The 21,348-nt window shown below is 52.0% G+C and overlaps 8 protein-coding genes across 8 annotated transcripts; 4 read left to right on the top strand and 4 right to left on the bottom strand.

The window, feature by feature from the left end:
- Positions 1-479: 479 nt before the first annotated feature.
- CPAR01_10864 (major facilitator superfamily transporter) lies at positions 480-2,433 on the bottom strand (the record flags this gene model as incomplete). Its single annotated transcript, XM_060495124.1, has 6 exons — positions 480-718; positions 798-914; positions 983-1,166; positions 1,261-1,584; positions 1,669-2,145; positions 2,227-2,433. The coding sequence occupies 6 exons, from the start codon at positions 2,431-2,433 to the stop codon at positions 480-482; spliced, it is 1,548 nt and encodes a 515-aa protein (XP_060345472.1).
- Positions 2,434-4,550: 2,117 nt separating this feature from the next.
- Positions 4,551-5,601, top strand: CPAR01_10863 (uncharacterized protein; the record flags this gene model as incomplete). The annotated part of the gene is made up of 3 exons (XM_060495123.1): positions 4,551-4,578; positions 4,876-5,028; positions 5,405-5,601. 3 exons carry the CDS (start codon positions 4,551-4,553, stop codon positions 5,599-5,601), a joined length of 378 nt encoding a protein of 125 aa, XP_060345471.1.
- Positions 5,602-9,069: 3,468 nt separating this feature from the next.
- Positions 9,070-10,608, top strand: CPAR01_10862 (beta-glucosidase; the record flags this gene model as incomplete). Its single annotated transcript, XM_060495122.1, has 3 exons — positions 9,070-9,435; positions 9,488-9,720; positions 9,774-10,608. The coding sequence occupies 3 exons, from the start codon at positions 9,070-9,072 to the stop codon at positions 10,606-10,608; spliced, it is 1,434 nt and encodes a 477-aa protein (XP_060345470.1).
- A 1,412-nt stretch (positions 10,609-12,020) lies between these two features.
- Positions 12,021-12,830, bottom strand: CPAR01_10861 (cupin; the record flags this gene model as incomplete). The annotated part of the gene is made up of 2 exons (XM_060495121.1): positions 12,021-12,621; positions 12,688-12,830. 2 exons carry the CDS (start codon positions 12,828-12,830, stop codon positions 12,021-12,023), a joined length of 744 nt encoding a protein of 247 aa, XP_060345469.1.
- Positions 12,831-13,226: 396 nt separating this feature from the next.
- Positions 13,227-14,029, bottom strand: CPAR01_10860 (uncharacterized protein; the record flags this gene model as incomplete). The annotated part of the gene is made up of 3 exons (XM_060495120.1): positions 13,227-13,377; positions 13,754-13,770; positions 13,832-14,029. Coding segments are annotated over 3 exons (366 nt in total), but the record flags the coding sequence as incomplete, so codon positions are not given.
- A 1,128-nt stretch (positions 14,030-15,157) lies between these two features.
- On the bottom strand, positions 15,158-16,787 carry CPAR01_10859 (uncharacterized protein; the record flags this gene model as incomplete). Its single annotated transcript, XM_060495119.1, has 10 exons — positions 15,158-15,394; positions 15,456-15,590; positions 15,646-15,678; positions 15,742-15,944; positions 15,999-16,076; positions 16,134-16,193; positions 16,249-16,269; positions 16,324-16,438; positions 16,504-16,660; positions 16,717-16,787. The coding sequence occupies 10 exons, from the start codon at positions 16,785-16,787 to the stop codon at positions 15,158-15,160; spliced, it is 1,110 nt and encodes a 369-aa protein (XP_060345467.1).
- Positions 16,788-18,143: 1,356 nt separating this feature from the next.
- Positions 18,144-18,602, top strand: CPAR01_10858 (uncharacterized protein; the record flags this gene model as incomplete). The annotated part of the gene is made up of 1 exon (XM_060495118.1): positions 18,144-18,602. The coding sequence occupies one exon, from the start codon at positions 18,144-18,146 to the stop codon at positions 18,600-18,602; it is 459 nt and encodes a 152-aa protein (XP_060345466.1).
- Positions 18,603-19,627: 1,025 nt separating this feature from the next.
- CPAR01_10857 (uncharacterized protein) lies at positions 19,628-21,190 on the top strand (the record flags this gene model as incomplete). The annotated part of the gene is made up of 9 exons (XM_060495117.1): positions 19,628-19,698; positions 19,753-19,909; positions 19,968-20,082; positions 20,139-20,159; positions 20,208-20,267; positions 20,321-20,398; positions 20,452-20,660; positions 20,727-20,894; positions 20,948-21,190. 9 exons carry the CDS (start codon positions 19,628-19,630, stop codon positions 21,188-21,190), a joined length of 1,122 nt encoding a protein of 373 aa, XP_060345465.1.
- Positions 21,191-21,348: the final 158 nt, after the last annotated feature.

The raw sequence follows: 21,348 nt of genomic DNA, 5'->3' as shown, positions 1-21,348 counted from the left end.
TCTGCAAGGCGAAACTGGCTTATCATTGAATGAGCACTACTTCATCGGGTAAGTACTCGTGCCGTTATCTGCGTTCTGGAGCACAGAAAGTCTTAATAGGCTTGATTCAGTTTGGTAGAGACTGCTTGACAAGAATCGTCCTCGTACCAGGACTGAGTTCAACTAGAAACATCACTTCCGATAGACACTTGGCACAAAGGGTGTTCAATGATCGTTCCAAGGCACAGGAGAAGCTTGTTGCTAACCTTTTGACGGGGTCTCTGACATCATCCATTCTCAACTCGAAGCTATAAGGTATCTTTACTCGTCAAGGCATTCCACAGCGGGGAACTCCCGTCCACCAAGCCATCACCATAATTGAGGGGTCCATCTCTCAAACTCGGCCCAGCACAAAAACACAGAGAAGCTGCATCTCTCGCCACACAGAACAGACAAAAAGCGTAACAAAAGACCCATTCATCATCAGCCCATCCTCTACTTCAGTAGATGTACCTGAACCCAGCAGCCCTCCTCTCCTGCTTCAGATCGACGGGCGCGGCCTTCTCGCCGCCTCCCTCGGCCAGCGCCGCGGCGTCGTCGAGCTCGGCCTTTTCGAGCTTCTTGTTCTCCCACTTGTGCAGGTAGCGGAGGATGAGGGCGAGAATGGCGACGAGGACGCAGATTGCCGTGTTGGCGCTGCCGCCAGGGACGTATTGGGGTCCCGTGCTGCTTGGGTACACTTGGATTGGTTAGTCAGTCTAATCAAGTACCGCTTGTAGCGTGATGGGAAAGAAAGGCTGTGAGAACTATCAACGCACTGTAAGATCCGTAGATTGTTGCCGTGTTGCCAATCATGTTGGCGATGGCGATGCAGGCTGAGCGCTTGACGAGTGGTCGTGGGAAGGAGTTTGCTACCCAAGAGACGATGATTTGATCTGTAGGAGTTATACCATTATCAGACGCTGTTCTTTTGTTGCTGGGGAGACTGTATCAGAGGACTTACATGCGGAGATGGCGCCCATGGGCATGAGGAACATGGCAAAGTATCGCGCGCCGAGGTTGCTCGAGCCGGTGGCGATGGCGTTTCCAGTGGCGGAGACGAGCGTAAGGCATACAATGTGAAGAGAACGGTCTTTAGTCTTTGCAGAGGACCAAGTGACGCAGAGCGAGATGAGGAACGTCGCGGCCTGTGGAAAAAGAGATTGTGAGCTTGGATATCGTCCCCGCGCCCCAGTCTGGAACGTAACCGGAGATCCCATCTAGGAAAGAATACAAACATACCCAAGCAGGCGCAGTCAGCCAAAGCGTCGTGATCTTGCCGTAGCCCAGCGTGCCGACAATGGTCGGGAAGAAGTACTGAAACGTCTGCGAGATGAGGGAGACGTGCTGCATCAGGACAAAGATGTAGAGGCGGTAGTCCCGCACGGCCATCTTGACGCCGTCGAGGACGCTCTGCTCGCCGTACGTGTCGGCCTCCTGGATGTCCTCGATGAGGCGCCAGGCGGCGTAAGCGCGCTCCTCCTCCGAGAGCCACTTGGTCGTGTGAGGGTAGTCTGGGAGGATCCACATTGCGACGAGGGAGAATGCGATGGCTGCTACGCCTTCCTGTGTCGATGTGTTTCCATGTCAGTCACTCTCTCTTTAGAACACTTTGTAATCGTTCCCACACAAGAGACAGGAATGACTCACAATGATGAATAACCACCTCCACCCCGCGATCCCCAAATCCCCCTCCAGACCGCCGAGGATGCCCGCGCCAAGGAGCCCGCCAAACATGTTGGCGAGGGCGTTGCCGGCGTAGAGGTAGGCGATGCGGCGGGTGAGCTCGGCGCGGGTGTACCACGAGGACATGAGGAAGACGGCGCCCGGGAAAAAGGGGGCCTCGACGAAGCCGAGGAAGAAGCGGATGACGATGAGGTGGGTGAAGGAGTCGGCGGCGGCGTTGCAGGTCGAGACAACGCCCCAGAGGCAGCAGGAGGCGGCGAGGTAGAAGGAGGGTTTGACTTTTGTGAGCAAGAGGTTGGAGGGGAGCTGCATCAGGAGGTAACCGACGAAGAAGATTGAGGTGGCGAGGTTGAAGTCGGTTCCCGTCATGCCCAGGTCCCGTTCGAGGGTGCCCTGACGGGCTTGGGCTAAGTTGGAGCGGTCGAGGAAGTTAAGGAGGTACTGTGGTTTCACTTCATGTCAGGACTATACGAAGCTTTTGATAGAATTTTTTTGTTTGTGCGTTCATGTTTTGAGACTCACCATGACTACGAGGGTCGGCATGAGGCGCCGGTCTACACGACGTAGGAGAGTCTTGTCCATGGCCTTATGCCAGGCCTCATCCTGGCTCGTGAAATGCTGAGCCCATTCCACGGGAGTCGGGTTCGAGGCCGTGGGCTTCACTACACTCTCGGTCTCGCCCTTCACAGTATTCTCATCCTGTTCTACGCTGGGCTTGTTAGTCTCCATAGTGCCGGCGACAGCTTCTGTTTCTTTTCTATATTTTCCGAGGGTCGTCGATGGTATGGCACGGGGGAAGACGATGAGTGAAAGGTTGGGATGACCTTGAGAAGCTTAAAACCCATGAAGGAACAAGATGAGGTAGTACAGGAAGGCAGAACCTCTCTGGTATAAAGCTACTTTTTAGTAGGATTTCCGTTACCCCGTGGGGAAGAGGGGGCAACACGGGAACTAATTCAATTACATGGGGAAACGATGAGGGGAAGCTTGCGGTATCAAGCTCGGTAAATGGACTACCGAAGGGAGTTGATGCAACGATGGAAGCGGCATTCTCGCCGATCTCGAGCGTGGGGTTGAGGAGGTTGGAGTTTATGACGCGTGTGTCGCAGGCATCGCATGCGGGTGAGCTGCAGATCAAAGCGACCACGCGCAACTCCAATTCGTCCGACGCACGCAACCCAAGACAATGGGCTTTCTCCACGTTTCCACGTTTCTTTTTAGGAGCCGGCACGAAAGCCGGAAGGGCTTGTTCAATCTCAAGGGTCATCTCATCCCCAAAGATGTAGTCTGTGGATGTTTAACCTCTGTTTGCCTGAGCGGGCAGTCGAGATCTGATGCGCGTGCCAATCAGATGAGGTTGCGGGCGGCCGATCTCTCAGGGTGCGTTTGGAGGCAGGGAGGTTACCCCTCAAATGGTTGACCCATCTCCAACTGTTGAACTTGCCATATTCGGGAACCCGTGATAAATCCGCCTTTTCCGTCTTTCAGTGAGACATGTGGAGTGTTCGTGTTGAAGTAAGACAAAGTAGTGGATAGTGTCTCTCCAGCTTCGTGAAAGAAATTCGAGGGAAACTCTTCCGGGTCTTTTGAGGCCTTGATAGACGCGACCGTATCTCTCTATATACTCAATATTAGTCTGCTCAAGTCTACCGTAATACTTCCTGTCATGTTGCTCCAACAAGACTCTAATTTTCAGTGGCAGAGGATGCAAGCATGAAACGCGGAAGCCTTATCCTTTACACTCTTCAAAAGGTGATGATCAAAGACTCGAACACATGTTTCCGCAGGTCGTGTCGCCCTTTATAGAGGTATCAGGGTGTGGCAAACTTCCATGAGCATCACTCTACCTCAACCTACGCGTCCATCTTAACTTCCTACCGTCTGAGAGGATGATGTGTATTGATCCCAGACAGCACGCAAGGATTAATTGGGGAAGCTGTCCCATCGCCCGCGCTCCTCTACGCTAGGCTGGGAACGACTGCCAGGAGCAAATTGCCTCAGAAAGACACTGAATAGCTCGAAGAAGTGACGGGAAGGCCATCTCCCATCTCATTGACAAGTGCCGACGGTATGGGGAATGCGGGTGATGCACATATGGAGGACAGGCTCGTTGCTTACTGAAACCTTCGGAGCTGTGCTCGGCATACCAAAGGAAGACGAGGCAAGATGGGCCGATCACTTGATACAGATATGGGCGCAAATATTGGTGCATGCCTATTTTTTCATAATTCTCCTTGTCTTCTCTCGACTTGTCTAATGCGACAGCCTTCTAGACTTGAGCGAGCTCATAATATGGCCTACTATATGGCCCTAAGGATGCAGCGGGCGGCCCTGGTTAGACCATGAAGTCTCCAGTTCTATTCCAGGGTCCATATCCGACCGTCGATCAGTCTGTTCTCTCTTTTTTCCTTCCTTGCTTGCTTTAATCTTGTCCAAGAAATCTTTTTATTATTCTAGCACTTCCCCTGGCAAATAAGATGGATGAAGTATGCGAGCGGGTTTTAGGAATCTACAGCCCGAAGTCCCCGACCATCCGGCCCGGTGCTTGCTTATTTCATCATGAGGACATGGAACTTCCTATAGGTAAGAGGGTGATAGGTAAGAGACTGATACCATATGATGTCGATGTACTCTCGAATGGAAGGTACGTATAATCGTGTCTTCAACCCAGCCCAGTGCTAGAGGCATAACATGGGTAATTCCACTCCATGAATAGGTCGGTAGGGACTGCCGCAAGTTAGTTTCTCCGACAGAATTTGATTACACTGCTTATTGCTCGGATTGGTCGTGTTGGAGATATCTTGAATATATTCGGGACTTCAAGTAAGCCATTAGTCGAGGCCAGCATGGCCAACGGCAAGACGTTTGCCTCCGGTATATGACAAGAAAAGACGAAGAGGAGCTGAGAAGGGTTGCTGGACGGCTCACGCTAATGTCGGGGAAATCCCATTGAAAGCTTTGAGAGATCCTTCAGTTACGTGTGGTTTAGTTTTGGTACCCTATGCTACGTATAGGAATACTTTCCGCTTTGGTCTTGGGAGATGTCGTCTACATTATCTAACTTCCATGGGCGCTTCACTTTACTTCTACGACAGCTGAAATCTACATGACTTTCCAGTGTCGAAAGACAATGGCGAATAGCAGATGATCCGGCGCACACTGTCTTCCCAGGTCTCAAAGGCCCAGACACTGGGGCATCCTCTCTCTCGACCACTGCGCAGAGACCCCTACTCAAGCACGAACTCATACTCGGAGACAAGAACGAGAGTGCACCCGCCGGGGAGACCTACCACGGGATTCCGCTCGACAGCGAACAAGTCGTTCGTAAGTCGGGAGGTAGCGTGTACAACGGCATACCCCACGTGCCGAACTGGGGCGGCAAAGCTTCTCCTGCGCACGACAACCGACCTCGATTTGCCAGTAGAACTAGTATCAAATCGATGGTTATGTCTGGGATCCGGTTGTTTATAACGTACAGCCATCCATCATATCACAGTAGCAGGGCATGCTTGGTGTTGGTCGGCACCCCCGAGGCTCAACCAGCGAAGTGCAGGAGAGTAGGCTTGAGGTAGACGATGAGAAATCAAAGGCGTAGGAAACAGTCGGTGAAACTGGAACAGTATGGACCTAAGCAAGATACTTTGTAGAGGTGGCTCTCAAAGAAATCATCAGCCTGCTGAATGTAAACGCTATGAAGCAGGACTGATTACCATCTTTGCGCATGGAAAAGCAGTTCAAGTCACTGATACGGCTATGGATACCGACTGGCGTCATCGATATGAAGAGAGCAAGCTAAATGATAAAGCGATATTTGAGATGCTAGCCACTACTCGATACCGCAACACGCGACCAGAAGACGCAGTGCCAGGCTTTATCTCAACCTTGGTCGGAACTTAATGGTTGAGAACTTGGGCCGGTTCCGTCAAAGTTCCCAATGGTTTCTTTGGCCCCTGACTAGCTCGTTGACTGCGAAATCAGTGCTGATGAGCTGCTGGTGCGTCCAGTCCACTTTAACTCACGGGAGGTTAACCAAATTGCCACGAGCCGACCACGGAAACCAAGCTGCCATTCAACTGATGACAAACGCGGCTCTCGACAGTCATTGAGCAATACTAGACCATCAACAATGTCGCAAGAGGTTTGAAGTGGTCGCGGTTATTCGGGTCCTGACAACAAGACAGGAAGGCCTGCACTCTCAGTGGAGTTGAGGTTGCTCTGTTGAGCCAAGCTTAACTGCTACCCGATGTCGGCCGGTTAGTAATCTCCATTTCGCCATACGAGAGCGGCTGCTAGAGGGGGCCGACATAACGAAACATGCGTCAAGAGTTGCTCCAGTACAGGACTCTTAAAGAGCTCAAGACTGAGGATATGAGCTTGTTGTGTAGCACTTAGCGCGGGGCACAGGGCTGCTCAAGTTCCTACTCATCAAACCAAGCGAGTAACAGAGCGGGCGTGGCGTGATCTGGCCACAGGCCGTATTTCTCGGTTGATGGCTAGAAGAGCGACAGTGCAGGTTCTTTCCACCCAATACTGCAAATGATCAGCAACTGGTGAGGGCCACCCTTCGGATACGAGATTCATCCATGGAGGAGCTCAAGAATTGCTGGCCGAGGAGGCACAGCTTTCAGCTCAACATTGTGAAGCTGGTCGAGTGAGGCAACTACCATGATGTCTGCCGATGGAGGTTAACACTAACACTGCAGAGCGTATCGGCGACTGCCGCAAGTGTACGAATACAAAGCTAGTTGGTCCGGAATGGACGCCGGGCACACCAGCTCTGGTGCAATCTCGCACAATTTGGTAGGCGCAATTTCCTTACTCCGTCACCAGTAGCCGAGAAGGGAGTGGCCACAGACGACGTCCCCAGATCTATCGCACGGGCTTGGTCGATAGATCGCGTTCGGCGGTTTTGCTGACGACTGACAGACGGCCTGACAGGTTCTCTGCCGTTGGCTCGTTCACCCAGGCGAGATGGAGATGGACGGATGGGGACGTTTGGCGAAGGGTTGCTCGGTCTCTTTCCAGATCAAAGTCTCTGCTGCGTATAGAGGCAAAGCACGGAGCACGTGGATTGCAAGTGGAGGAAGATTCATGACATGAGGCTCATGCAAAATGCCCACATGGGCAAGGGGTCGGCATCTCCTCTTTTTCGAGAGCCTGGAGCTGTGCAGTAAGTGCTCAGTAAGTCGACGACATGGCATACATAAAGGGAAGAGAAGTCCGTTCAGGTCTGGGGGTGACCGGGTGGAGGTTTGAAGATGGCGGAGGATGAGGTTCAAAAAGGGCAAGCACGTTTCGGTATGTGGTGCGAGCCTGCCAGCCTGCGCGGAGCGACAACCAGCGATTGAGAGACTTCTCTTACTAAGTCTTGGCTCGAAAGGGGCGCGAAGGGGGTGAGAAGGAATGGCCCACTCTCCGGTTATCTAAGGTATCTTAAGTACCTACCTTGACGACGGAGTAGGTAGGTTACGGAGAGGCCTCGGCACAGTGGAATCTGTGCCAGATACCGCGACAACTGGAGACTTTCTTCCAGAAGCAGAAGGCAAGACCGCTGGGTCGTGTGGCGTTACTGGCGTTGTGTGTTGAAGAAGGCGCTTTGCCGCGTTCCAGTGCGGCAGAAAGATACCGTTGAGAGTCGCCCGAGACATTGTGTTCCCCTGTAGGCTACTAGAACTAGCCCGCTGCCTACGCACGACGTGATTCATGCGGTCTTTTCTCGCCCATTCTTTCGTTGCACTAGAATGCGGGTTCCAGTTCAAGGAGGTGGCTGTGGCACAGCATTTGTCTCAGTCAATGACAGTCAGTCGGCTAAAGACAGGAAGAGGTAGGAAAATTCTGTCGAGTCTGGATCGAGTGCAACTACAAGTATCCGTAGGTACAGTGCACTGCAACCGATGGCCTGCAGCCTGTTTACTACCGTGACAGCACGTGGAATTAAGCTTGAAGGTTAAGATTGGATGACAGGAAGCGCGTGTGACATTGCGAGCGGCGGTCTCTCACCAGCTTTGGTGGTCGCTGAGCGCCAATTTGTCAATCCAGTGCACCTCTCTGCGCTCGAATTGTCAATGGCGCCAGAAAGCTCATCTCTTCATCGCCCAAATAGGCAACGCTCCCTAGCCGACCAACGAAGCGGTGCGGTCTGTTCTTTCCCCCTGTTTTCTGGAGATGGTTCCCAGTTTCCATCTGGACGAGTCGACGACAGGACGCGATGGAACTGGCAGCAAATGCAAGCGAAAGGGAAAAGGGCAAAAGGTACGTACAATGGAAATTTTGGGTACATGCAACCAATCAGAGACGATGCCTGAGATGTGAGTAGTGGGTACATTCAGATTGTGCATGACTTCATTGGTCGAGTGTGGAAACAATGCAAACTTATGCAGGTACAGACAGGTATAGATAGATGGGTGCGTATCAAGCAGCCTGGAGTGCTTCGTCGACCCCGGCCGGGCAGTCTGGGACCCCGTTGGGAACCGTGCACTGGTGCCCTCATTTCGTTTGGCTCCAAACGGCAGCAACGGCTTGGATGCGCAACATCTCTCATTGGTTCCTTCCAAGAACAAGTCAAGCTTTGCCGAGATGATGGCCCTGTCTGATTGGCGAGTTCATCCAAGGTCGAGGGGCCATGTCATTTTCATTTCCCCCCGGGCCTCGAATCCTTGCGTCTCCTTAACCCCCGGCCAGTCTTCGACTCTTCCGAGTTCCAACTGCGCGATTCTCATCAAGCTCGTCGCATCGACGCTTGTCCGCCTCAACCGCCCCCCGGCTTAGCCAAGCATCACCGCTTGCCCATTGCCTAATGTCGCCATGACCAGCCAGGATCCTTGCGCCTGCCCCTCAAAGGGCCCTGGTCCACCCAGGTCCCCCTCGAGTTTCCCCCCGTTATGGCCAACAGCGTGAGGATCGCGCGCAAGGTTGCTGTCAACGGACCTCTGCCTTTTGCGGCTTGCCCAGTAGGCTGAACGATTCCCACCCCGGATACCTTGCTGCTCTCTCTCATTTTATCGTCGACCCATCCTGCCACCTCCACCCTCGCTCGTTCTCCTCTTTCTTTCTCTTGTCCTTGCACCGCATCCTTACGCCTTGCCCAGTCTCTGCTTTGAGACGTTCCGCTCTTTACACCGACATTCGCTGTCTAGTCATTCGCTTTCGAAGACATCACGTTCTTTACGAATCCAACACGCTCACGCGCTGTTGCCATTCCAATTCGCCATTTCCATGTTGTAGCATTGAATCCGAACGCCAAAATCCGACCGCCGTTGTCACCACATTGCGCGACGCGCCGACCACCAGGAATCAGATCCTGTTCTTTTTTGAATTGTCTTTGGAGGAAACCACGTCGACTCTTGTCGAAACCCCGCTTCCGAGATGAAGCTCTCTACCATTAAGGCTGCCGTGGGCTCGGCTTTGGTCCTGCTCTCTGCCCAACCCGCCGAGGCTCATGATGGAACTCACCGACACCTTCACAAGTTGAAGTCCGGTCTGGGCCCCAACGAGGAGATCGAGACGCTTGCTGAGAGGGATGTCATCAAGAGAACTTCTGATGGCAAGGCCATCTGCAGTTTGCCCAGCGATGGCGATCTCGTCAAGGTCCCCGGTGCCATGAACAATGGCTTTGCTATGAGCCCCGATCAAGCCTGTGTTGAAGGAAGCTACTGCCCTATCGCCTGCAAAGCCGGCAAAGTCATGGCGCAATGGGAGCCCGATTCGACCTACACGTATCCCTCGTCCATGGTAAGAATCCCTCCGACTCCTCGCACGGCAGCTCGCAGGCTAACCAGCTCAGAACGGTGGCTTGTACTGTGGTTCTGATGGCAAGGCCTCAAAGCCCATCAAGGGCTCTCCCTACTGCGTCGATGGAGCAGGTACCGTTGAGGTTTACAACAAGTGTGGCAAGACTTTGTCCTTCTGCCAAACTGTTCTGCCGGGCAACGAGGCTATGCTCATTCCCAGCGTCATTGACAAGTCAATCACCCTTGCTGTTCCCGACCCTAGTTACTGGTGCAGCACCAGTGCTCAGTGAGTTCACTGTCTCGAACATGGGTCAAAACGAAGAGACTAATGATGCCTAGCTACTACATCAACCCGCCCGGAGTTACGGATGAGGGTTGTATCTGGGGCGACTCCTCCAAAGCAGTTGGTAACTGGGCTGCCTACGTCGCGGGAGCCAACCAAGACGGTCAGGGCCGAACTTTCGTCACTCTCGGTTACAACCCCATCTGGGAGGGTTCCGCGCTCAAGAACACGAAGCCTACCTACGGAGTCAGGATCGAGTGCCCTGATGGAGGCTGCAATGGCACTCCTTGCTCTATTGACCCCTCTGCCAATGCTGTTGGGGAGGTGACCAGCAACCAAGCCGGCACCGGCGCTGGCAATGCCAAGTACTGCGTTGTCACTGTTCCCAAGGGGAAAAAGGGTCGCATCATCGTCTTCCCTCTTGACGGTTCTGGAGGAAGCGACTCTGACGACTCCAACGAGAAGGATACCAAGGTTGAAATCAAGGTCGCCAAGTCTTCCGCTGCTCCATCGCCCACTCCCACCCCGACTCCCACGCCCACTCCTACTCCTACGCCTACACCGACCCCGACGCCCCCCTCGTCCTCTTCTGCTGCGCCTTCCTCCAAGGCTGTCAAGAGTTCCAGCTCCAAGGCTTCCAGCGCAGCTACCTCCGCCTCCTCGACGACGTCAAGTGCCCCCACTGTCATGGCCGGCATGTTCCACGAGAACGATAATTCGACAACCACGTCCTCCGACTCTGATGGCACGACTTTCAAGCCCGCCACCGCCACAGAAACGGAAGAATCAGCACCCGCCACGACCTCCAAGGAGAACGAAGGTGTTAGGCAAGGCGGTGGTGCCATTGCGGGCCTCGTCATCGCCTTCGTCGCAGCCACATTCCTCTACTGAGTGTGCTCAGTTGATAGTCGTATTCTTTCTTTCGCCATAGCCAGCAGCAGCAGCCCGTTCTTCGCTTCCACGTCCATGCTTGTCAACACGACGCAGCGCCGTCCTTTTGCTGCCACCAGCCGACCTCGATTGTCTCGGAACCAGCCCGCTCGGTCGGATGTACCCTTCCCACCCCTTGAGCAAGCTCGCTTGCTATGTACCTTTTGCGCTGCTGGCACTTCTTCGTTTCTACCCGCCGCTTACGATCATGCGGCAAATTTTGCATACACGCCGGTAACACATGGCACTTTCATCCATAACAACTTATCTGGACGTATACATCGAATCCCTGCGATACTATCGCGACAGTCTAGTGTTTATTATCTTAGCATCCTCGTGTTGACCACACGAGCAGGCAAAGCTTTCTTTCGGGTATCTTCTACTCGGCTCCTCTGACGAGGAGCATTTACATATTTTCGGATCGGCTTGCTTCTCATCTATACCCATTTACGCACGTATTATTTTGATCTTATATTATATTATTCGAGGAACATGTGGAGGAAGCTTTTATGTGAAATGGAATATCGGTCATGACATGGAGGGGAAGCGGGGTATCTAGGACCGGAAAATCTTATTCCATGAGGGGAACTGTATTATGTGAGAACGTGCTTGGAGACCGCGTGTATGAGCATTGCCCGAGAGCAACGGGAGGTGATGTAGAGTGGTATGTGGACAAGACATGATGGCTTTTCAAGCGTCCGTTGATGTTTGTTCTAGGGTAGTTCAGACCTTGATCAGGGGTTATTGGGCCTGTCACTTGCTATACGGTCCGATCCAACCAATCAACGAACGTTCATGCTCATTGATGTGTTAATGCCTCGATCCGATTTTCGCGTCATCGTTTCTATGTGTCCGCCCAAGCATTCGCCATCCTACAGCTGCCAGTAACAGAGTACCCTCTCGAGGCGACGCAGGCGCAGCAAGCCGCCCTGACTACAATGCTTGCTAGAGCATGACGGCAGCGAGCTTGCACGGTGTCATGAGGTACGACGTGGATGATAATATCTCAGGATATGCATAAATCGATGTTAGTTGGCTATCTTAAGGCATTGTCTTGAGAAGAGTTGCAACTAGTCAACCGCGTATATACAGGGTATTTCATTTTTTCCTCGATGCTACGTATTTCTTATGAGTTGCTCACCAAATCTAGATACAACGAACGAAACCAAAACCGCAAATGCTAGCTAAGGGGATGAAGGGGGGCAAACAGAATGAGAAAGAATTCCAAAGCAAAACGCCCAGGGTCCATGCAATAATCCGAATACCAAACCAAATGCTCGCTTGCCAGACGCAAGATGCCACGCTCTCTACAGCAATCAACAATGCTCACTCGCCAACACCATTACTATCCCCCAAGTGCTTCTCCTACCAGCTTACAAAGCACGCTTCTGGATGTTGCACTTCTTCAAGCACTCGTCAACCCCAAGCGCAATGCTAGCAGGAATAGCCTTGCGCACGCGATCGATATCCGCACCAGCGATGCTCTGCCCAAACGTAGCAGCGATAACATCGTCCGTCAAGGCAAAGGTGCTATCCGCAACCTGTCCGGTGCCGAAATCCTCAGAAGCGAAGCTCGCCACGAACACGGCGTCGCCGCAGTCCGGGTTGAACTGCGTGTGCAGAGAGCCCTGGTAAAAGGGGGTCATCTGGAAGGGGCCCAGCTCGGTGCGGATGGCGCGGCGGGTCTTTCCGTCGGCGGCGAGAACGACACCGTTCTCGGGCGTCATTTCGGTGATGAGGCGGCCTTTGACGACGATCTGGAGCTCGGAGGAGCGGGGGTGGACGTGCAGGGTGTTCATGCCGCAGGGGCCGACGCGGCCTACGGCCATGCCCGCGCCGGTGCCGACTAGGGCGGGGAAGGTCTTGCGGTTGGCGGCGACGAGTTCGCCTCCTTTGCCGGGGTTTTGTTGGGGTTGGTTGAAGTCGAAGATGAATTGCTTGTCGTCGGGGAGGAGCTTGAAGCGGTCTGCGGCGCTGTTTCAAGTTGTTAGTATGTTGGGGAGAGGGGGAGGAGGTTGAGAATGAGGGTAAGGGACTTACGTGTCGGCGAGGAAGAGCTGCTGGGTGAGGGATAGAGTGGAAGTGGGAGCGGGAGCGGAGGTTGTCTGGCTGCTGTAGGGGGCTGCGAGGGCCGAGGAGGCGAGGGCCAGGGTGAGGGCGACGGAGCTGGTTGTGAAGTACATTTTGAATGTGTTCTTGTTGCTTTGGACGCTTGCTAGAGATGACGATGCCGAAAGAATGCTAGTCAAAGTTGGAAAGGAGACAAAGTAGAGGAGACTCAAGGAAAAATGAGATGATGTTATTATGCGTTCACTGTGTGATGAGATGCAAGAGAAGAAGCCATCATCAGAGCGGGATTTGATGTCTAGTTATATACTGGCATCCCATCTATTGAATGGGATGAACGTGAACAATTCAAGTTTGGTGTGCATAGTCTAATTTGGGATGGCATCCAACCTCCAGGTCTCATCCATCGTGGACCAAAAGCCATCCCGCTTGGTCTTGGAAGATGGCTAGGCTTAGCACTCGACCAACGTTCGGCTCAACTCACATCCTGTCCGCAGCAAAAAAAAACCAACTCACTCGCTAGCCCAGCTAAGGTAGCCTTTCAAGATGACAAGACCCAGACCAAAACGGACAGACACGGCTTCCACGTGCCATGGCTCACAAAGTTCCTCCTCGGGAACAGTGTAGTCCGGTAAGAATTGACAGGGCTTGGGATTCTCTTTCCTTCGTTATCAACTTGTCAGCACTAGCGCGGAGTTGGGTCGTTGCACTAGGTATGTTCATCGGCCACGAGGTTGGAGAAGCAGGATGGAGGATGGGGAATGTTGAATTGGTAATCCCGGTCGGCGTTTGTTTTTGGGGGGCGTCGGGAGAAAAGTTTCCTGCGGCCGCGGGTCTCTGATCCAATCACGCATAGGCTCAGCCCTGAGTAGCGCCACTGAAGATGCCTTTTCATTCGCTGCTGCGCTTCTCGGAGACCGCTACCCGGGACCCACATGTCGGCTGTGCAACGTGCACCCGCCAAACCGACCTCCCTCTCCCTCCGGCGCTTGTTGTCTTTGTCGTCCCAACCTAAAAATAACGGGGGAAGAAGACAAACAGGATGCACATGTTGTTCTGTTTATTCATCCCAAGAAAATTTGTTTGACACGAAACGAATGCCATTTCGTTTCCTCACATACCCTTGCACCGAAGGATGTTCAGCAGGGTCGTAACCCGGCCGGTCGGTCTTGTTTCCCTGATCTACGCCTCGCGGATCAGTGTCGCTCCGGGTCAGGTGGGATGCGACCACGTGGGCTTGGACAGGCGCCTGTGATGTTGGACAGTATTGCTGTTCATATGTTGTTGTCTCCTTTCGCACGGCGCCGGCGGGTATTGCTATTTTTATGAGCTCTGATTGTTGGCAGCTTTCACCTGCGTCATGGGCACCTTGGCCAACACCCAGAGTCAAGACTCCATAGCAGCTGTCTACGAGATGTGAACTCGACCCTGCTGTGAATGCTTAGTATTTGGGTCCTTGTTCAGATATTTGGGTTATTGGCAGCAGCCAGTAGATTACACAAATTACCATGGCCAAGCTTCATAAGCATAGTGCTTATCGGACCTAGGGAAAACAGCCGGGAATCTGAATACAGTCAGACTTAGGAGTTGAATTAGAGGGATGTTCTTCAGTGCTCCCTCAGCAAAACCCTGTGGTGTCGGCTCGGTCGATACCGAGATGACGACGACGCTAGACCGGTGGATCGGTCCTTCACCGACAAGAATCTGACGCCCTACCCACAGAGTCTCCATTGTGATCTGGGAAAGAGACACCCACGTACCTATTGGCTCCTCTGGCTTGAGAAGAGCTGGAGCTTATCCAATCCCCTCTGGGCTGGGTCCGGGGCCAGCGGGACGGGTTCACAATTCCTTCGGGATATCGACTTCCATAACTGTGTCGGTCAGCAAGGTAAGGTCATCAGCTTGTCGGTATAACCAAGACATGGAATCCTATACCGAAGAGAGAGTTGCATTGGCCTAGGTGTTACTCACCTTCGACCCCAACTAAGGACGCCTAAGTCGCTCATGCACAGATATCCGTCCCCAACCCTGCGATTACCACATGCGACCATACCCACTGGAGAATTCGGGATCCCGTCCGCTCTCCCATAGACAAGCCAGTGAGGGCCAGAGTAGTAGTCAGGTCGGTGACGACTGGCGAATGCCTGGTGTTGCATGTATTTCGTTATTTTGTTTTTGGTGAAGATTAGTTATGTAGTTCAGGTAGGGTGCTCTGGGAAAAGGCCTCTCTCTGTGATGCGATTTCTGCATAACTGAGCGAATACAACCTTTCTTTGGTACACAATAGAGAAACTAGGTTGAGCAGGGGACTTCTTCAAATCATACAACCTTTCTTGCTGGAGTCTTTGTCACGGCTACTCCGTACATATACGTTAAGCTTCATACCGCGTACTGTAATGCTATGTGTGAGCGTATACATTTATGCTTACTTTGATATTCGAAACTAGCTATTGCGGACTCTAATCTCATCATCATGCATACTCTTCATTTGCTCCAGAGATGGGTCATCCCCAACCCATGACCCTCCCTGCGCATCACCCTCGAAGAGCTGGGCGTAGACCTCATCTACGTTCGGCAGCAAATTGCCGGCCGACTTTGTGAATCGATCGAGTGCTTTCTGGAACTTTTGCGGTTTGGCCTCCCTGTCAACGAATGCTTCCGCAATGTTCTCAATCTCAGCCTGTTCTTGTGTCAGTCCTAGTCACCTGTCTCACAGGGGAAAACGTTTTATCGAGCCGTACATTTAGAGACGAATACGCCACTGCAGTCTTTTCTTCGACTTGGACGTAGAGCCGAGCAGTCGAAGTCTTGTCAATGATTGCCTTGAGTTTCGCAGCCTGTGCGTCTTCTCTGAGACTGGAAAAGAGTTCCATGGCCTGTGGAAAACAAGGTCAGCATGTGAACAATGGTGGAAGGACTTGCTATGCTTACCCCAAAGATAACCACCGCTGCGATGAGTCCATACTGTCAATCATCATATGATTAGCACATAGCCATATGAACACGCGCCCATTCACACAAACTTACGATGCCAGCTCGCGCAAGCCCTCGAGCTGCAGCAATCGCCTCGGCCCCGATGATCTCTTCCTCCAACATGCCCGCCCGTACAACACTTAGGGCGTCTTGCGCAACGATTTCCTCAGAGGTAAGTGCGATTCCGCCTTGTTCTTCAATGATTGGGATCTCCTCCGCAGTTCCAATCTTGAACTTCTCAGTCAAGTTTGCAATCTCTATTTCCCCGTGTCAAGTCTATGAAAGAGTCTGATTCGGTTGTGTTTACTTACCACTTGCGGACATTTGACTGTTCGAAGCCGCCAGCGCAGCTTGGGATGCCTCCAGAGCCACGGCTCGTTGCGCAATCGCTTCACAAATGTCAGCTCAGGTATGATGTTTCAGGACTTTCGTCTCGGGTGCCTCACTCCTGGCGTATGCGTGGCCAATCCTGGTGAACGCTTTGGACTCCAAAGCCAATCCCTTCTCTATGGTAATGTTAGTCTTGCGACACCTCCTTCGGTCGTTGCCTCTTTTTTGTACTTATTTGGGATACGTAGTGTACTGTGACACCGTTAGATTTGCCTTTGCGATCACCAATTATCAACAGAGACTTACAAGCAAGGAATGAAGAAACAGTCTTGCTGAGGTAGATTCCAATGTCAATGAACTCTTTAGCTCCTCCAGTGAGCAAGTTTATCATGCCATCGGTTGGCTTCATCTTGTCGAGCTCCTGGTAAGATTGAGTGTCAGCATTTTCTGGAGACCGACTCGGCTTGTGATGTAGCACTGATTTACCGCCAGGAAAGTATCCGCTTCCTTCTTTGGAAGCTCAGCAGTGACTTGTTTCACCAGATCATCGATGCTGGAGAGACCTGCTTTCTTGAGCGCAGTCTGTGTGCTCGCGTAAGCCTGCTTAGCATTCGCTGCAAACTCTGCCTGATATTTCTCCGTACTTTTTTCCCGTCAATCTCGACTCAATGCATCTTTAAAGGAGTAAAGGGAACGTACGTCTGTTGCAGCAGCCGAGTGTGCGTGATCAAGGTCTCGCAGCGCTTGACGGCTTTCTCTTTGTTTACCATGTTGGCAATTGATTTCAATGCCCTAGTCAGATAGAGAGAGAAAGTATGCAACTCGAACACTGGCCACAGGAATGAAGTTTCGAGAAGATGCGAACAAACGTGAGAATGCTTTTGAGGCAGATCCGCCAGTGACCAGTCAGCTAGATATGTCGACGAACATCCAATAAGAGACAAGAGGTCTATGACAGTTTAGATCAACGGTGTCCTTTCAGGTCTAAACATTGATTCAGCTTGTACATGCGCGTTTCTATTGAGTACAACCTCCGATGGATTGTGATCTAAAGTTTCGCCAGCAAGCTGATATTCCGTGGCTCGCTCCAAAACGCTCGAACCATTGGCCAGGGTACTATCACGAGACTATCTTATTTCTCGCCAGGTAGTCTCAGCTGGCTCGAGTTGATGGTGGGAAAGTGCCGAAAGAGGCACGTAGAATCCATCTCCTTGAGGTCTGGAACACAGACCTTTTGGTTTTCGGCCACGTACAGCCAATAAGGTAGAAGCCTGCCCCCGATACCCATGACACAAAGCCACCAGAAGACGGCCAGCAGAGAAGGAGTGAGGATATCGAGGGCTTACTAGAGAGCACTCAGTAGCCCTCTTTAGCAAACCAAACGCCAGCGCACCCGCCAATTCACCATAGTAAGGCACTTACACTACCAATACCTACATAGGTGATGTCAAGGTAGCTGTAGGGGGGGGGGGGCAAATTGTCGATATCCCTGTCCTTAAGGAGCCGGATCACCGGCGGTGCCGTCTATAACATGCTGTTATCCTCACCAATACTCCCAACTAACTGAAGTAGCGGCTCAGCCGCGACAAGGGTCCAGATCTGGATGCTCTTCAGCTGGCGATCTAGCCATTTTGGTACACAACCAGGGTACTTAGTTCGTTCAATCAGCAGTCTAGAAGCCCCAGCTGCATCACCCCATTTCGGCCTTCGTCAGGCAGATCGATTCAATCCCTTTTTGGCACGTTGTCTTTCCCCAGTAGGTAACTCGAGACCGATCGCTGTGCCCGACATGCGGGTTCTAGACCGGACGAACTACTCACAATCGCATCGTGGCAATGAACACGATCTAACTCATCTTCGACTTCAGCTTGGAGTTGTTGTCAGCTGAGCTATGATAGTCTGTCGATGGTCTGGGGACCGACGGTCTGTTGCTGAACAAAAGTGGTTGATTGAGCGAAACACGGCAATTGCATGATCATTTCCTGTTGTATATAGCCTGCGATTCGGCACTCATATTTCCTCATATTTCCTCATCATTCATTCAATCCTCAGATCGATCCCAAGGACATTTCCCTCATTCTGCTCTTCGAAACTCAAAGCAAGACTCACTCTTCAATTCGCCCACCATGCCTGACTTTTCCATGGAATTCACCAACGCCTCCAAGACCGTATTCAGTTACGAGAGAGGGGACTATCCTGCCGATCCAGTCGTTGACACCATCAACCAATCTCCGGCCAAAGAACTCGCCAAATTCTCCACCGAGACCTACTCTTGGTCCCAGGCTGCCTCGAGCATCGTCTCCTACAATGACGGCTCCTGCTACTGGAACGACTCGGCCTCTGGCCAGTGGTTTGGCGTCAAGATCCATGCACCCGTCCAGGTCTTCATGATCGGCACCGCACCCTATTACCAGGTCTCGTACTGGACTGGCAACGAATCGACTTCAAAGAAGGACTGGTTCACACCTGTCAACGACCCTTCTACCGTCTACGATTTCCCTTCAGATGTCAAGTGGAAGATCAGAATCCATCCCACTGCTGCTCATACGACCCTGCAGCTGGCCATCTCGATCTCAGACAAATAGTCATAGTACACGATATCATAATAGAAAACATTCATCAATTTGTTGTGGTCACTACCACGAGGGGCATCTTATATGCTGATTCAATGCCGAGGATGACATTGTGTCGAAAGTGATCTCTGGACATAAGCGGGCGTGCTTCGTTCACTCTGGTGATCCGGATGGTCGTTTGCTGTAGCTTATGCCTTGATGCTGAGGGTACGCTGAGCATTAGTGAGAAGTCAGCGGGCACTCCCCTTAGACATAAGTTAGCGCCCGCTAGACTTCGACGGAGTTTGCCACCTTGACCCCTAGAAACGCCGAGGTATCGAGACACTACCCCGCTGAAGACTTCTTAATCGTGAGTTTTGAGCCATTTTCCACACTTAAAGCACTGACTATGTCGAGAACCGCCGTAAAGTGGAGCCCGGCATTCCGCTGCGGCGCGGCCCGCCCCAGGGTCCAGGCCCCAGGCCCCTGATTATTGCCAACGAACCGCGCGGTCTTGGTTCTGCCACATGGTTTCTTTGCGTTCAAGGATGTATCCAGTCTAGAACCATCCCAAACCTCGTGTACTACTGATCTATCGACGGGAGGCTCGCCTTAGTTGGGACGGTGGGTGGCTTACGCAGTCTTGACCTAGTTAAATCATCAAAAATGGCAACGCGTCGGGCAAAGTGGAGGAGCTGAAAACCAGGGTTGCTTTGCTTAGAGCGGCTGAACAGGCCCAGAACATTTCCGTCCCGTCTGGTGACTCGTGAGGATATGTCCTGTCGATTCACATGCAATGGCTCACAGTCGCAAAGCAGTGGCCGACGACACAACGCGAGAAAGGGCTGTCACGGATACTGGTCCATAGAACGGATGTCTTTGGAAGCGCCGTGTTCAAAGATTGCTTCGTTAATGGCCGACGCATCGGTCGTGCTTCGAAGCAAGACTATATAAACCGTATCGTGCCGTCAGAATGTCTTTGACACCAAGATTTGATCTGTGCAGAACAAAATCTCAAGCTCAACCAATACATCCCCAGAACCTTTCATACATCAATCATGCTCGGCTACGAAGAGGCTAAAGAACGCTCGCTGTATCTAATCGTTCAGACTCAGGTTATTCAGGACGAGTAGGCTTGTCCCCTGCCTCTTGCTGTTGGCATTATTGACGTCTTGATGTCTAGTGTAAAGGGATTCCAGGATAATTTCTTCAAGCTCTGCCGTGCTGCCAAGGAGACGGTTGAGGCCACCCTCAAGAAGAATGGAATGAATAGCATGGAAGAGCTCTTCAATAAGGCAATGGCTGAATTGCCCAAGGAGGAGGCTGAGAAGTACAGAAAGGTGAGCCAACTTCTATATTTTGGTAGCGATAAAGGAGAATACTAACGTTCAAGGATAGACAATCGAGGAGCTCAAACCCAAAGGTGTCTTGGACATGATCAAGCATCCGGAACTGAGGGACGCTCTTGATGCAGCAATCTGGTTGGGAGACTTCATGGCGTCTATGGCAGCCTGTGAGTTAACTCTTCTACAACGTAGATTTTATGGATGGGTCTGACAGTGATTATAGTTTCATATGCATCGAGAATCAGTGAGAACAACTCTACGTATGTAAGTGGCATCTACTAACGATGAACAGAGGCCGGATTGCAGCTTGAATCGGAAGCATTTGCGAAATTGGGTCCATCGTATTCTAGAGGTAAACACTAAACATCTATGGGAAGAACCTCATGAGCTAACTATCGTCAAAAGTCGCCGTTAACAGGGCCATGGCGGAGGAGGCAACCCTTGCGCTTAGGGAGGCTGCATCCGGAAAGCTCACCACGGAGGGTAAGTTTTTGGGAGCCGAGGCGGAGTGGACTACATTGACTGACAGCATATAGCGTTCGCGGCCCTCGCCAAGAAGTTCAATGAGCAGACTGGCAAAGAGATCTCAACCGTTGCCGAACGGCGTATGCTCGAATGGGATGCAGAGCAGCTTTCAAAATTTTCTGCAGCCGAGGAGAAGCTCGCACTGAATGGGTTGAGTGATGCAGAGAAGGTCGCGGCTGAAACGGCAGCTGGGGCCAGGGGGATGGTCAGAAGTGGAATTGTAAGTCTTCTATTGTCTGGTTTTTCCTGTGACCTTGAGGTTGTACCCTAATACGATTGCATCCAGTACGGGTTGATCGCAATGGCCGTTATCATGGGTGCTACTTGGGCTTATAGGGAGTACCAAGAGCACCAGATGGCCGAAAAGATGAAGGACGGAATCCAGCAGCTCGCCACAGGTCGTCTCTATGCTCACCAGGCCAAGCTCACGGCGCAGGCCTATACATCTCTACCTGTCAGTCCCACATTGTATTTGAGAGACTTTGATGCTGACCTTTGAGCGCACAGACCATCATTGAGGATATTGCTGACGCTTTCGATGAACACGATACCCAGGAGCTGAATAAGAAGCTTGACAAGTTCGTACTTAAGTCGAGAAAGCTGGTGCCGAGTGAAGACCTGAAGGCTAGCTTTGACCAGCTTCGCGAGGGCGACAAAGCGCAGAACCAGAAACTTGGGGATGATCCTGAGCTAGAGGACATTATCAGAATACATAAGGAGAAGGCGGAAGCGCTCAAGCAGACGAAGTAAAGCGATGGCGCTGGGATTATGCGTTCATGTCCAAAGACGCTCCTTTTGAGTGATAAAGCCCATCTTATTTCAGAAGTTCCAATTTCGCGAAATAGTTCGATTTTTCAGTAATGCAGGAGAAGTAGTTGCCTCGAATAGCTAGAGTAATAATCAGATCG

This window comes from Colletotrichum paranaense (genome assembly GCF_030867605.1).
Source record: "Colletotrichum paranaense strain IMI 384185 chromosome Unknown Scaffold_9.1, whole genome shotgun sequence".
Taxonomy (NCBI): domain Eukaryota; kingdom Fungi; phylum Ascomycota; class Sordariomycetes; order Glomerellales; family Glomerellaceae; genus Colletotrichum; species Colletotrichum paranaense.
The sequence above is the reverse complement of the archived record's forward strand: the minus strand, read 5'-3'. Positions and strand labels throughout refer to the sequence as shown.